Source organism: Argentina silus, assembly GCF_951799395.1.
Source record: "Argentina silus genome assembly, chromosome: 1".
Lineage (NCBI taxonomy): Eukaryota > Metazoa > Chordata > Actinopteri > Argentiniformes > Argentinidae > Argentina > Argentina silus.
Window position 1 is genome coordinate 5,109,861 of NC_139655.1, and position 16,515 is coordinate 5,126,375.

At 43.3% G+C, this 16,515-nt stretch overlaps 1 protein-coding gene across 3 annotated transcripts in view; it reads right to left on the reverse strand.

The window, feature by feature from the left end:
- ntng1a (netrin g1a) overlaps positions 1-16,515 on the reverse strand; it is a gene marked incomplete at its 5' end in the record, with an annotated part of 79,804 nt that overhangs the window by 6,946 nt on the left and 56,343 nt on the right. Inside the window, one exon of one of the 3 annotated variants that reach the window (XM_083671759.1) lies at positions 491-685. The exons of 1 other annotated variant lie outside the window; for it this stretch is intronic. In XM_083671759.1, coding sequence (XP_083527885.1) covers positions 491-685 — 195 coding nt within the window. Of the gene's footprint in view, positions 1-490; positions 686-6,953; positions 6,981-16,515 lie in introns of all 3 variants that reach the window. One more of the 3 variants, XM_083671760.1, reaches the window with a different exon arrangement.

Here is a 16,515-nt window from a genome sequence, read left to right on the forward strand (position 1 = left end):
GTGAAACATAATGAGCATGTTAAATTCTCCATTACATCTTAATTACTCCTGCAGTAAATAAAGAAATAAAATAAATAAACCTGTAGTGAATAATTTGACAGTTTCATTGACATCCTGAGTGTCACAGCATAATCTGGGATTATTCATATCAGTTTGGAAGGAAAAGGCAGCAAATCTAATGTGTCAGTATTGTTGTATGAGTAATGTGTTTTAATGAAGTGGGGCCCACGCAATTCTGATGACTAAGACCTAGTTTGATGTCAGCCTGTGAGGGAGGGTAATGCGTGTTGTCACACCAAAAGCGAGTGAGGAGACATATCGAGAAAAGCAAAGGGAAAAGAGAGAGTAACACACTCAGAAGGAATTGGAGTTGGTGTTGGAGACGCACTGGGGTGAAAAGGTGAGGGGTGAGTGGTGAAGGTCAAAGGTGGAGATAGGGACAGAGGGGTTAGCTGGGTAAGCAGTGCTGATGACAGTGAGAGGGACTGACCTATGCATACATTCTCATCGTCCAGCTCTGCCGAGGCATTTCGGTAGTAGCCCAGCTTGCACAGTTGACAGTGCTGCCCCCTAGTGTTGTGCTTACAGCTCACGCAAATGACGGTGTTTAGCAGCTCGATGTAGCTGCAGCGGTTGGAGTGGCCGGAGCATTCGCAGTCTTGCAAAGAAGGGAGAGAGACGCGGCCTTGTTGAAGGGGGTTGCGCGTGTGCTACGGCGGCGGAGTTATAGAAAAGAAGGGAAAGCGAGGCGCCATCGCATGCGAGGTTAGGATGGAGAGATGGGGTTGAGAGGTGGGGTTGAGACGGTGTGAGGTTGTGGCAGAGGAGTGGGGAGGAGGGGCATATGACAGGTCTGGCATGAATGCAGCCAGTGGTGCTAGCTATCATCATCACCTTTAGGAGTCATGAGAAAGCATGTTGTTAAAAGGGGAAAAACACGTCGGCTTCAAGCACACCACAATTCGAGGATGAGGAAGACTCCGGAATGGCACAAAGACAGTGTTACATGGAAACACCACACAGTACAAAACAGGTCAAACGATGAGTGGGATGTAATTTTCGACCGAGGAGAGGTGTGGATGACGCCACAATGACTTACATTCACATCTATGTTAGATTAATTCGTTTTATTAGTTGTAGAATTTGAGATTAGAGGGTTAAAATGAGCTGGAGCTTTGTACCACTGCTGTAATCCACAAGTCTTTGTTAGAACATAGTCATAGTCATAATCCTACATGTGCACAGTACACAACTTGGAAAACAAACCATGAATGGAAAGCGTATGACCTTCCTGTAGAGAGCTAGATGGGTGATTTTCAAGGGGTGGGGGGGTGGGGGATAAGGAGCCAAATAAAAACCAGTTTATATATAGCAGATGAATGCATTCTGAGATGTGACAAGGTAGCATGTTGTGGTGTGTGGTGCCGTGTTGTGCAGTGTTGAAACCCGGATTGAGATGCAAGACTGTTGCTCTGTACCCAGTCACCCGACAGCATGACAATCACAGGTGATCACGTCCCAGGAGCCTCTTGTGTGACACATGGCAAGCCCAGATCAGCCCTAGAGTTTGGATCAATCTGTCTCCTCTGACACCACATGTCACGCCGGGGGCCAGACGGGGTCCTTAAGACTCGCAGACAGGCAGTTGGACGAGTAGCCTCTTCTAAACTAGCGGGGCTTTGGGGAGGGATTGTCATTATTAAGGTCTGGATTGAGGTCAGGACTCTTCGTCAGCCAGTACGCGAGACAAGCCTTCAAAATGAAAGACCGCTGGTCTAGTCTACTCAACTCTATCCATGGAAGAGAATTTTGTTCTATTTTAAAGTGGGGTTAGGTGTTGTTGCCAAGTTGCTCTTTAGCTGTAGTTTTTTTTTTACTGGACCCTTCTACTATCTTCTCTGAAACATAATCGAACAAGACAAATTACACAATCTTTTTTAAAAAATAGGGTAAAATTATGCAGGGAATATAAGGTCTCAATTAGAATATCTGATACATGCTCTAAAAGCATACTCATAACCTAAAGCATCAAAATGTTATACCAAGATCTCCATTTCATTTAGTACTTTTACTGAATAGTAAAAGTAGAGTTCCTAATGATTCCCTAGGCTTAATAGATAGACGCATAATACTGAGGACCCTTCCTTTACAGACAGGCTTACTGCATGTGTACCATATACTGTAAATCTACAACATAAAGAGAAGTCTAGATCTGGATACAGAGTGTACAGTGTCATACTGCAGAGGGGATAGTGCTGTGGATTAGTACTACTGTCGTAGGGGAGGGTTGGTGTTAGGTGCCTAAAGTAGCACAGACAGGCTCATTCTAGATTCATACAGTGGAGTGGCTCAGGACGACATCTAACACAGGGGGGCACTGTATGAATCGGAGAGCTCCTACCTCGCTTGCTGTTTGCAACTTGGACAGAAGGGACAGTTGACAAAGCAACTTGAGGAGCTACTGGACAAATTAAAAAGAAGAGAAAACAAACAAACAAAAAGAAACATGATATTTTCATTAAACAATAAATTAATAGAATGGACGGTGGGGTTAAATAACATTAGTTATTTATTTCACTAAGCATAAAAAGGTTAAAACAAACAATATACAATAATGATGAAATATGGATTCTAAAATGAGAAGTGAAAACCACAAGAGATGTCATATTCTAAGGACTTCCAATACAATGTCCTCAATATAGTATCAGTATTCATGGAGGATATTGCTATAGGCTACACTGTGTGGTGTTGTGGTGTTACTGTTATTTCATTTCAGTTTATTCCTCATCATTGACCATTGTTGCGTTAAATACACTCAAGTTTACCTTTTGACACCAAAGGAGATAAAACAAGTACACTACAATACTATCTATCATATGAAAAAGGATTTGAAGAGGACAGTCATGAAGGATTCTCTTTTGAACATACCTGACCCTAATTAGTAACCAAACCCTGTCAGACAGGGTTTGGTTACAAGACCTGGTGTGGGTCTACAGTACCATAATGCCTACCAAACCACAGCACTTCTGTGTAGGCCTACCAAACCACACTACCCTAGTGAAGGCCTACAAAACCAAACCACCACAAACCACACCTCAGTGAATTATTTCCCTTAAGTCTGTGCATGGGAGCGGACGGAAGAGGCTCACTGACACACCAAACACCACTGCAACTGCTCACAGTCCTCCACGGTCATATGACTAACAAACTCTAAGCAAGACTACGAAGACACAAGCACTCTATCCACTTGGCTAGGCCTGTGGAAATACAGGGGACAGTTGTTTGCAAGAGGGCTACGCAGCACATCTGCACAATGGATTAACTTGAAATTGCCTTGAAATAAATCTACATAAAACCTCAGTTAAACCTCCCTCTTTTCTTCCTTGGAGCCCAGATAGGATTGAGAATCCCTAGAAGCGCCATGCCTAATTACAACAGAGAGGGATAATCAGAGGATATCAAGACGGGCTGGAAGTGTGTGTGAGAGTGAGAGCCTAGCGACCAGGTTGCTTCCGTAGTAAGATTCCATATCTGGGGGGCTAGAGTGGTGTGAGTCTGTGTGTGTGTGTGTGTGTGTGTGGGGGCAGGGAGGGGAGGTGGGGGTCTGCCGAGTATACGCTAAGAATTCAAATTCCCCTTTGAAGGTGTCAAAACCTTCTTCCACGAACACAAAACAGAGAGAGAAAGCAAAGGAGAAAAATATGTTTTTGTCCATTTTGGAAAACGTCAAGAGGGGATTCATTTACAAACAAATAAACTCCAAGAGAATAGCTCGATAATTGATGATTTGATTTCACAGTCACTACATGGCTACTGTATATAAGGTAGATCTGTAATAAAACGATATGTGTATAATCTTAGTTGGAAGTATAGCCTACCTTGATTTCGGTTAGCAACACCTAGGGACGAAACATTCGGCCGAACTGCATGCAATCGAGAGAAACCATGGGTTATTAGGTGCAGGGACTAAAGTGGACATCAGATGCACTAATATAGGTTCTACAGAGGTAGATTGGTGGTGGACACAGACAACTACAGACATACATCTGTTGCATGGCTTCACTCAGAACTCAGAACAACATATGACTGTCAGGCCTGACGACGTGAACGAGCAGTAGATGCATCCCAAGACCCGTCAGAGACGTCTTAAAGACATTGTATGTAATTGTGCAGTTCCATGGCTTCACTGTGTGTGTGTGTGTGTGTGTGCGTTGATGGAAATGAAGAATAAACATAGAGGCAAACCAAAATAACCACAACAGCAATCATATAAACTCGAGATTCTCTCTGGTATGTAGCGGATTCATAACTTAGGCAAGCATGTTTGTAACTTTGTCGGGAAAACTAAGCTGTCTGAGACATTTTGTTTAATTCATCAAATTGACTATTCAATCAATATCTAATTACAGTGTATTTCTGGTGGAGGAATAACAATGAATAAATAATGGGGAGTGTCGGGAGTTGGAATGACGGATTGTTGTGGGTAGTGTGACCTCATAATTACATACAAGTCTGTATTTCCGTGTTGGGGAAATACTGGCAGTGCTCGGTGGTTGGGAATGGAGCAAACTCATGTCAAGCAACGGAAGCAGAAAAGATTGCAGGAGTATTTAGACTCTCCCAGCCCATCTCCCAGCCCATCACCCGCCCATCCTAAAGCATTACTAAGTTGTTGTGTGTCGCTATGTGATTGATTTCAGCGTTGTGGTCATGGTATCATAGGCAGGGTGTAGAATGTCTCATAGTCTTTGCCACTGAAAAAGTGTATGATAGTGCAGTGCATTGGACAGTGAACTATGTCCAATTGTTGGAAAAACATAAATTTTTTGGTGGAGAACAATATGATGTCTTTGAGAAATGCATGCACACTAGCACACATACAGCAAACTGATCTCAAGACGTTCTAAACCCTTTCAACGATTTTAGATTTTTGATGATTACAGCTTCGTAAACTGAAGTACAGACTATGTCATGTCAGCTCATCCAAACTGATTTACTTTAAGTATGTGGGGACTTTGGATGTCAGTTATGTTTTTTTCATAATTTGTCCTTTTCAGCTCAAGCTTCAGCAGTACTTAGAATGAGTAAAAGAATGAGGTAGAGAGTGTGAGAGAAAGTGTGTTCTCTCTCAGTGACCTTGATAGGAAGGTTGGTTTTAAATGACAAGAGACACACACGCATAAAGGAAGAAACAGAAAGGACACACTTCATCATTTGATGTTTAAGGAATCTGAATTACAAAAAAAAGACAACACAAGCTTCTTTCATTGGTTAAAATATGAAATTCAAATGTGAAGTTGTCATGTTCATTCATCTCATTGGCAAGTAAAAAGAATCTGATTGGACAAGTTAGTTGTTAATTCTATATTAACAATTGATTAGATCTAATACACATCACATCTGTGTTCTATTAATTATGTTGTTGGGAAAAACTCAGGTAAGCTGAGCTAAATAAGAAGCGACAGATTTTAATCAATGCCATTCCCATAATGAAATGCAATCTTGCAGAGCCTGAATCGTTTTTTAAAATATTAATTTTGCTTTAATGGCTGCATTAGACGATTTTGGTTGGCTTAATAAACTTGAAATAGAATTGAGAAAAAGTCAATAAAGAATTCAATTACGTTCAAACAACAATATGAAAACTGCAGCACTTTCTTTTTTCCAGGGCTATTCTATTCTGAGTTTGTCATCTTCAAGGACAAATCGCTGTTTCCTGATTGGCTATATTTTGCTTTTAGAGGACACACATGCACATACAGACACAGGTTCTGTTTTCCCCAAAACGTCCTCCCCTGTGTGGTTACCAAAGCTGGATAGTATTTCATATTGTTATGGTGGTTAAGGGATGTCTCTGTGTGTGAAGAGACAGCCTCTAGTGACAATACAGGCTAGTCTGAATGCAGTCATGCAGACTTGGCCACCAGTGTGTCCTTTCTGTGTGGCCCACAGACAGACAAAGGAGTACAGACACGCCCCATAAAGGGCCTAGGGCAATCGATGGTTGGTCATGGTCTGGCTGGGCAGTGGGGATTGGGATTGGAGGGGTAGATGTGTGAGTGGTGTATGTATACAGTATGCATGTATGGAGAAGATGCATGCATCACATGTATAAAGCATACTAGGCCATGCACGAGCAAGGGACAACACGGAGCACAGTCAGCTCTAAGGTGGGGGTCGGGGTGGAGGGAGGAGGAGGGGGGTCCACTTGGCTTCATGCTTATTTCTGACAGCAAATATAAAATAGAATGTCATAGGATCGAGTAGAACAGAATCAACTACTGGGACATAGCCCATTCACTGACATCTCTGTCTGTTTCAGAGGGCCGTTCCAGGCACTATGGGAGGTACATATATAATGAAACAGATTGATGTGAAATCGGCTGGGCTGTGAATGCACTTTGACTTGTTCAATACTTTGGTGGCTCCTCTTATTCCAGTGAGCCCCCAAGCTGCAGTAACTCTAGACATCTCCCTGCCTGCTTCCCTGCTCCGGGGGGCTAGTGGCTGCAGCAGATAATACCAGCCAAGGCTGCATGGCTTATATTAAAATGACCTCCATGACATTATACCGCCAGAGAGGTCCTGCCACTTTAATAAACTCTAGATGCCATTTATTTATAATGCATAGGAAAAAAAACAATGCTGTTTGGTATGCATAAGAGGCAGCTGTTATCTGGTCTGTCTTGTGAAGGTGAATTAGTACACCCACGTCTAGACAATATGGCTGGAAGCTGTTGCTATTTCTTTTGATAAAAACAGGTAATAAAACTAAACCTGGCATAATGAACACTTCCAAACCAATTATAAGGTATCCTTCAGTTTATGAATCCAGTAGCATCTAATTCTGAAATGAACATTTTAACACCAAGTGGACTTTAGGGACATAATGATAGGCAAAGCAAAGCATCAAGCATTCTTCTGGTTTTGCTGCTTTGAACTCATTTACTTACTAACTGGACCGACGTTATTGGGGATACCTGAAAGAAAGAGACACAAGACATTGACATTGAGAAATTAGATAAACAATTAGATCAAATTAGATTACAACAATCTTGTAAACAGCAGACAAATATAAAGCAAATATTTCATCCACACCCATACATATTCTCATTCAAATTTACACACAAGCACACACACGCACGCACACACACACACACACACACACACACACACATCAGACAACAAATAGTTCATGACAAACTTGTGAGACACTACAGTCAGTTGCTCTGAGGTTGTGCACAGACATGTTTTATCGTGATCCAAACCTGTTGATCTGTTCGCTTGTCAGATGTGGCAGACCAGCGCTGAGCAGATAATACACTCAGACACATCCCCATTGCGACCAGATCTTTTACACAACAGGAGGTTAGCTCTTCATGGATCTTTGGGACTGAGCTTCAGAACTGTAGGCAGGGAAACGTGACTCTAATTCTCAAACTCTTAATTTCGACATAAAAGTCTCTCCATAAAAGACGGTAGCAGAATCAATCAGTAGTGGAGTATTTGGATCAAGTTGATGTTGACGCGATGTTTTGTTCTGTGTGAAATATGCTACGTTGTTTGTGAGACGTCGCTAGTGCTTAACTAATTTGTCCGTTTGAACTGTAGTCCTCTCTGCATGCCTCCCCCAATGAACGCGCCTGTCAAGTAAACACACAACGCATGACAACAGGGAGGGAGGCATGCTGGGCTGCAACAAATGGAGGAAATAAATAAATAAAGCAAAAATAAATAAAACAAAGCCTTTGCTGGGTTCTCTCTCTCTGCCTCACATCTCTTCCCCCAAATGCAGAGGGGATACAGAGACATCTGTGCAACGTTTTATTTTTTTCCGCTCATCAAATGGGGCTTCTCTGTTTGGTCGACAGCACTTGGGGTGCCATGAGGATTTCCTGATAGTACTCTTCAAGGGGGGCTCTCTATGCCAGAGTGTGTGTATGTGTTTGTGTGTGCATTTGGAATTGAGTGGTGAAGCCTGTTCTCCAGTCTAAGTAAGTCAATTTAATGTTGTTTAAAGTCAGTGTGTTGCTGGTAGTTTTGCTGTATTTTGCTGTGGCTATCCTGCCTTAAGCTCTCGGACCTAGTTTCTGTTGAAAGCTATCTGTTTGAAGCCAATTGCTGTCAATCTCCAGTGGGAGGGCCTGAAACTATTCTGCAAGGTATTTAACTCCTGCTCACCTTGGACCAGGACTAATATATTTGGAATTGAGTGGTGAAGCCTGTTCTCCAGTCTAAAGCGACAGCCTCTGCGACAACCTCCTGACACGAAGACGCCTGACACAAAGACGAAGGAGTCAATCTGTGGAGTCCATTGAGGAAGGCCTGAGAGGAAGGCCAAACTACTATGTATTTTTATTTTATTAGTTTATTTTTTCACTACTCTGAGTATTGAGTGCTACCTACATCTTGTATTGCCCACAAACCCTCTATCTGTATACCGGCAAATATCACAATGTGCTTTCTCCCCATTCCTGTTATTTCATCCCTCAGGAAGACACATCGACACTACATCTCCCCTCGCAACCATTCCAATCTAATCTACCCACCATGCTCAACTGACCACGACCTCACTGTCGCGGGAGGACTTTGGAACTGCCAGTCAGCGGTCTGGAAAGCAGAGGCTATCTCAGCTTACGCCTGCTTCATGTCCCTCCACTTCCTTGCCCTCATAGAGACATGGATTACACCGGAAAACACAGCTACTCCGGCAGCCCTCTCTGACGCCTACTCCTTTTCTCATTCTCCTAGACTCTCTGGTCGAGGGGGAGGCACAGGACTCCTCATCTCACCTAAGAGGTCACATAATGTCCTTCCCCTGTCACACCTGTCCATATCCACCTTTGAATTCCATGCTGTTTCTGCCACCTTCCCTATGTTCCACCAAGTCAGCTTGGCCACTTCTTAGATGAGATGGATGTCCTTCTCAGCTTCTTCCCTGAGGATGGTACACCGCTCTCACTATTGGGTGACTTCAACATCCAGCCAGAGAAGCTTCACTCATCTGGAGTACTTGACCTTCTCTCCTCCTACAGCCTTACCCTGTCCCACTCTCCTCCGACTCATCAAGGCAGGCAATCAGCTCGACCTTGTCTTCACCAGATCCTCCCATAGCTCCAACCTTACTGTTAACCCTCTTCTAGTTTCTAAACATAATTTTGTATCCTTCTCCCTTCCCCTCAAATCCACCCTTCCCAGTCAGTCTCTACCCACATCCCTTAGTCGCAACCTGCGTACCCTCTCCCTTACCGCTATCTCTTCCTCTGTCTTATCCTCCCTACCCTCGTTGAATCCTCCTCTCTTCTATCCACTGATGCAGCACTTCCTCCCGGGGAAAGCCTGCCCTCTCCAAGACTTCTCCATCACAGCCAAGAACCTTGGGGTTATCCTTGACAACCACCATCCTGTGCAGCGAACATCAGAGCGACAGCACGCTCCTGTAGATTCTTCCTCTACAACATCAGATGGATACGTTCATTCCTCACCAGAGAAGCAGCACAATTCTTGGTCCAGATACTTGTGTTGCCTCTTGCCTTGACTACTGCAACGCACTCTTGGCTGTGCTCCCCGCCTCTGTCATCAGGCCTCTGCAGCACATCCAGAATGCTGCCGCCCGTCTGGTGTTCAATCTCCCCAAATTCTCCCATGTCACGCCCCTCCATTGCACTCTTCAGTGCCTCCCGGCAGCAGCTCGGATTCAAGACCCTGGTGCTCGCCTACTCGGCGGCAAAGGGAACAGCCCCTCCCTACTTGCAAGCAATGATCAGCCCCCAAATTCCTGCCTGATCACTCCGCTCTTCCACCTCAGCTGGTCTCCTGGCACCACCACCTCTACGTGGATTCAGCAGTCGCGCTACTCAGTCACGGCTTTTCACTGTCCTGGCGCCCTGCTGGTGGAACGAGCTTCCCACTGCTCTCAGGATGGCAGAGTCACTACCTATCTTTCGCCGTAGATTGAAGACCCATCTCTTCAGGCTACATCTTAACTGTCCCTCCTAAAGACCTCTTCATCCCCACTACCCCCCTGTACACGTTTCTCTACTGTAAATAAATAAATAAAAAAAAAATAAAAAAATCCCTTATGATGATTGTTGGATAGATGATTCACTTACTTAGACAAATGTATTTGTTGTAAGTCGCTTTGGATAAAGGCGTCTGCGAAATGCCATAAATGTAAATGTAAATGGGTGTGTGTGTGTGTGTGTGTGTGTGTAAGCAAGCCCCGGCCATACACCACTGATCCACCCCACATCATCTAATTTCTCTTTCTCTGATCCCTGCTTGACAGGCATAGTTAAGAGCCAAATTCATGACCTATTGGAGAGGTGTGTGGGGCGGCAGGGGGACTGAAAAATTAAGGCAGAGCAGTAGGAAACTGAGCCTCTGGAGCAGTGGTTCCCAACCTGGGGGGCAGGACCCCCCCAGGGTGGGCGCCACAAGGCCTTAGTAGATTTGAGGCATTATACCAAAAATGCATATATTCAACAAATAACTACATTTATCATTCCAGGACCTGGCCAGAGTGCATTATTTACAGAGAAAACAGGCTAATGACTAAAAATGATACCAGGACACAGGAACATCCTTTTTCCAATAAATGTAATATAGAAAATAGAACATGTTTTTTTCTTTCTTTTCTGCACACATTTCAGTTGGTGAAAGCAGGGCTGTGTCAATGGAAGCAGGAATGTCATGGCAAAGGCAACAACAACACAATCCTATTCAGACAACCACAGCTGAAATGAAAGAATTGTGTGCTTCTGCAGGCATCCGAAAAGAACACCCGTCATAGCGAATAAAGAGATGTTTCAAAGCCCTACGTTACCTCTACATGTTTGCCACTGTAGCTTACAAACCAAGTATGGAAATGACAACATTTTGAATCCATAGAACAGAGTTGCCATGGAGCATGACTCCAGCACTTATTTAAAGAATAATAAGTACAACATAGGCCTACAACATTTAGTATCTACTTTATTCTGTAACACAGCATAAAGTAGATTACACAGCAAAAAGATACAATAATTAGAATAAAATAAAAAGATAAACTGCTTATGCAGCTGACAAAACAAAATTATATGTGCAGTTATCTGCTCATCTAAAAAGATGGGGTAATGTAACCCACGGTCTCAATTAAGGAGAGAGACGGGAGAGAGCAGAGACAGGTACAGTCATTATTTTGATTCTAAAGAATTACAGTTATGAACCACTAAGGATAAAGATCAGAGAGGTAATGGATGAGTTGTATTGGTTTATAGTTAAATGTTGATGAATTTGTGCAATTGCAGTTCTCTTCAAGACTGAACATTTGTCAGTGTATATTAGTTTATGGAATCATACATCTACAAATACATTTGGAAAACAGATTCATTTCTAACTAACTGCATTTATTTATTATAATTTATTTACATTTTCAGACTGTAGTGGATTGCAGTGCAGCAGTTTTCTCCTTCTGGCTTTTTATTTCACATAATATTAATTTCATGAATTAAAGGTTGTCAACACAACCCACACATTAAATCTATCATTTCATGAGTTCACGAGGATTTTCAACAACCTTATGTTCTCCGGGTCACGATCAGAGCAGCGTTGCCTGTCAACACAATTATTTCCTTTATGAACAACCTGCAGGCTGCAGCAGATGTTGAAGATCGTATGTCGCATCATTAGATTCATTTTCAATCACCATCATTTCCAATCCCCTTCACCTCTCCAACTCTCCATTACAGTCCATGGTAGAAATCTAATTGTACAGTATCACACAGGAAAAGCATTAGGGTGCTTATGTTTATGGTGCGCTCCATTGATTTTTATGAGCTCCTCTTCTCAATCTCTCTAAGGTCACTAGTCGTTTCATGGTGAACATGATACCTAAAGGCGTGGTAGGGTGCACGGTACAGTATGTGCTTAAACACATCAAAGAACACCCTCTGAAACACACATCTGGCTGTTTTATTTAGATAATTGCCCAAAACACACATACATAAACCTTCTTAATAGCCTCTCCCCATTCATGACTCCAGTCATAATGTCAGCCAAACGGCCCTGAACACATGTTGTGCTGACAGTCTATTTCTCAGCCATCCTCCCAGTGGTTGTTTGGTCGTAATTAACCCCTTGCTGGATCTACAGCTGCCCTACATAACACTCAAATTAGCAGCTGTAGCTCTACACTCAGGGTGATGATTGGCCAGATTGTAACCTGTGCTCCCAGTCTTTCTTCTCACCTTGTTCGGAAGGCCTGGGGAAGTTTGAGGCAGAAAGTGTGTTAGAGAGGGGGTGGAGGTAGTGTTCCAACAAAAAATAAATAAATAAAATTAAATTCCAGGAAAACTTCAGCAATGTCCATTTTAAAGAATATAGCTTGCTAGCAATGTTAAGTAACTTAATTGGCTAATGCTGACTAATTTGCTCTCCGCAAGAGTAATGAAAACGGGTAGGCGGTTGTTGTTCTCGAAACATCACTTCTGCTCAGAACCAATGAAAATGTGACCACTTGCAGCCTGCGCTCCATTCAAATTCAATTTCCAATCATGAATTCTCCAGACTTCCAAAAGACAAGTTCTAACGAAACATGAAAGTCTGGGAAGGCGAGGAAGGCCTCCTAACCCACCCTCTGGCACCACCTTGAGGCCCTGGCAATCATCGCTGGAGCGTCCAGCCCCCAGTCAGCAGCGCACCTGTTCCCTATCACCAATCAGCGCACCTGCAACCCATCGCCAATCACCTGCCTACATAAACCCTGCCTGAACTCCACTCCAGTGCCAGAATGTACTGTGACGGTAACTTTCCACGGGACCCACAGACGCTTCAGCCCTCCAGAGTATCCTTGCTAATTCCTTGTGTCTTGTCTTCCCCTTGTGACTCACCTTGTTCACCTGTGCCCCTCCAGAACCCTCGTCTCCCTCAGACCCCCTCGTCTATGCATTCCACGGACCTAGCCCCTACCTGTACTTCGACCCCCAACCCCTCTCAGCTACTGGACCTCCCGCTAACGACCCCTGGACTGGACCCCGACGACCCCTTTGGATTATCCTTCTCTCCCCTACCCCTCTCCCTATACTTTATTATTAAATATGCCTTCGGGCTTAACCATTACTACCCTGTCTGTGTGCCGTCATTTGGTTCTTCAGACCTTCTCGTGTAACACCTATATGCCAATTAGCTACCCACTGTGTGTGTGTGTGTGTATGTGTGTGTGTGTTTGTGTGTATGAGAAAAAGGACACCTTTGTTCAGGTTTGTTTGGGGTTGGGCTTTTCCCCCTCACACACACTTTGTTTGTGTCATTACAGCAATAGTTAATGCCTGCGAGCCTCATTACATTGTTTCCAACAGAATCCCATTCTGACCTTGACCAAGTCTTGTCTGTTTGCCTTGCGTCCACCTGGACCATCCAGGAAAAGCTTATCTGCTAAATTTCCACCGCAGGCAAAGTTAGTAATTACTCTCCCTGGCTGCCATCATTATCTAGCAATCCATCATCGTCTCTCCAGCATGGGCGGTGGCAGTGGTGACAAACACAGGTAACCATTAGTGGAGGGAGTTTGCCCATCCATACCACGACAACCACCATACATAATTTGATTGAATTCCTCTGGAGCAAAATTACAGGTTGCCCTAGCTTGAACGCTCGCCTGTTCCGTCTAAACGTCTTCTGGGGGAAAAGGGGAATAGATTTGTATTGAAGGTGGCAAGTGTTAAAGTGCTTGTGTGCTGAGTTCGGAGGCACAGTTAAGATTCCGGGGAATGAGGCACACGGTGGCAAATCCTGAGACGGAAGAAACAAATATTTGAAAGAAAGATTACCATCGCAGCTGCAGAGAGCGAAATGTGGAAAAGGCAAAGTAAACCAGCTGGGTCTCATGGGAGAAGAACGAGAGCATAAAACAAAACCAAAAGACAGAGAAAGAATGGAGGGAAGGAGAGAGAGAGAGAGAGAGAGAGAGGGAAAAAGAAGGAAAGAGAGAGAGAGAGAATGGGAAGAATGAGAAAACAGACGGAGATCAAGAATGGAAAGATAATAAAGTAGTGTGCACAGGTTCAGCAGTTTGTGGAGGAAATGCAAATAGAAGAGGAAATAGAAAAATAACAACAGGAAAACAACAGGGGGGAGCAGGGTGTGTGTTTACTGTATGTATGTGTGTGTAGTGTTTGGATACAGAAACAGGGAGCCAAATAATTAGATAATGTATGGAGAGCTCTTCACCTACTTGTGCAGACAAGACGGCTATCTAGACCTTTAGATTTCACTAATTACAGTATCCACAGTGCACCCTGGAGACGCTTGCTAGAGAAACCCTTAATTATACTGGAGCTTAACAGCAGTCGGTTTTAAACAAGGTCGCTTTGCGTTCACTTGCTGAGTTTAGGCATTAAAATATAGGGCAACATATGAAGGGGCCTTTGTTTATCGCTGTGAGTAACAGAACCAACATGTGCCTGCAGTCTATATAAATTGAAAAGAAACTGGAAAACAATCTTTACAAAAAATAACTGTATATTTTCCTTCTCGAGTTGATGTTGGTTGACTTTTGCCAGACTGTTGTACAAATATACTCAGACTGGTGAAATGAGTAGGATGTGTGTGTGTGTGTGTGTGTGTTCATGTTTTAAGAACATGTTTTTTTTCCCCATAAGAATCCTATCACTGAATTCAAGGACAAACAACAATGCAGTGACATCTGGTATAGTAGTTATGCACTGATGTACTCTAATTAGAAAACAACAGCAAAAAATGCAATTCATAAATTGCCGAATTGATGTGCACTGGCAATTATTTAAACTTATTGCAACTGTCACCTCCAGATCCGACAGTATTTATATTCTAGCCTGGCTGAGGTTGGAGCTGTTAAGCCTATTGTACTTTTTTAAATCAGCTTCTTTCCTCAACAGACCCTTTTGTGCATGATCTCTATGTCATGGATCTGGCTTTAGCGAAATATTCCTAGATCCTGTTAGCGCTACTTTGCCCAGGAAAGAATACTGTAACGGAAAAATAATTAAATGATAAAAAGCTGTACAATCAATAAGTCACATAAAAGCTGATATCATGTTCATCTTCTCTCCCCACGGGCCGAGGTCTAGGTCAGAGAGGAGCGTTCAAATCCCTCCAAATCCACCTTGGGACACGTCTGCCTTTTACTGCTTTGATCTGGGGTAATTTACACACTCCGCCCCTGGCTTGATTTGAAGTTTTACATGTGAATCCTAATCCTGGCTGTGACAGAGGGAATTATAGAACAGAAATGTGTTCGATACTCGCGTCTCAGACCATATGCTTTTCAGTCATTTAACACTATTTAGAGATACAGAGTGGTAAGTATTACCTTGCTACAATTTCACTGCTGCTCTAAGACATTTCATGCATCATAAAGCTTCTTCAAGTTTTGCTTCCAGAAAAGTGCTCACAGCTCAGGAGGTCCCCTCAGCTCTAGTATCTAGTTTCCTCCGGCAGAGTTATAAAAGCTTTAGCCCGCCACTATCCTCCATCTTCCACGGAACCCTTGGCCTAGTGAAATGAACTGCCATAGGTAATTCTCAAACTGATCGCTCTTCTTCTTCCTTCACTGACACATGGAGGGAGAGAGAGGGAGAGAGAGAGAGAGAAAGAGGGAGGGAGAGAGGGAGAGAGAGAGAGAAATAAAGATAGAGGGAGAGAGAGAGAGAGGGAGAGAGAAAGAGGGAGGGAGAGAGGGAGAGAAAGAAAGATAGAGGGAGAGAGAGAGAGAGAGAGAGAGAGAGAGAGGGAGAGAGAAAGAAAGATAGAGGGAGAGAGAGAGCGAGAGAGAGAAAGAGTGAGAGATAGAGAGAGTGAGAGTGTTCCAGAAGGCAGAGTTATCTGTGACAGAGAGTGATGCCCACTTCCCTTCCCTCTGTCTCACCTGTCCCTTCCTTTCTCCATCACTCACTTGCTTAGAGAGAAACTCCTCTCCCTCTTCAACTTGTTAGAATATAGATATGACACTGTAACATATATGTACTGTAGGCTATAGAACAACATATCATTCTCTCTACGATGATTTATTGATCTCGTTACCACACGAGACGACTTGATGTGCATCGTAAAAAGAAATTAAATCTTAATTACATTTTCATCTTTGACAAATTTGTCTCTATTGGGCAGCCATATGCTCATTAGGTTGGGAGAACATGTAGAGAGAGTTTTTGAAATTACCTGTGATTGGTTTTGAAATTACAAAATGGGGTAAGGAGCATTTTCTGTCAGAATCATGAATTTTCTTTATTCTAGGGGGAGAGCCTTACGTTGCTATAGATCTTTCACAGTGTTATTGCATTATAGATTTTTTTCAACCCAAAGCATAATAATGCACTTTACAGACAGGCTGTTTTTCATCACTTGGGTGAAGGAGAGCGTGTGTGGGTTAGTATAAGGGAGAACATGTACGTGTGTGTGTGTGTGTGTGTGTGTGTGTGTGTGTGTGTGTGTGTGCCTGGTTTTTTAATAACGTGCTGTCAATCTAAGTCTTAGAATGGCCATCTTGCTAACACTCCC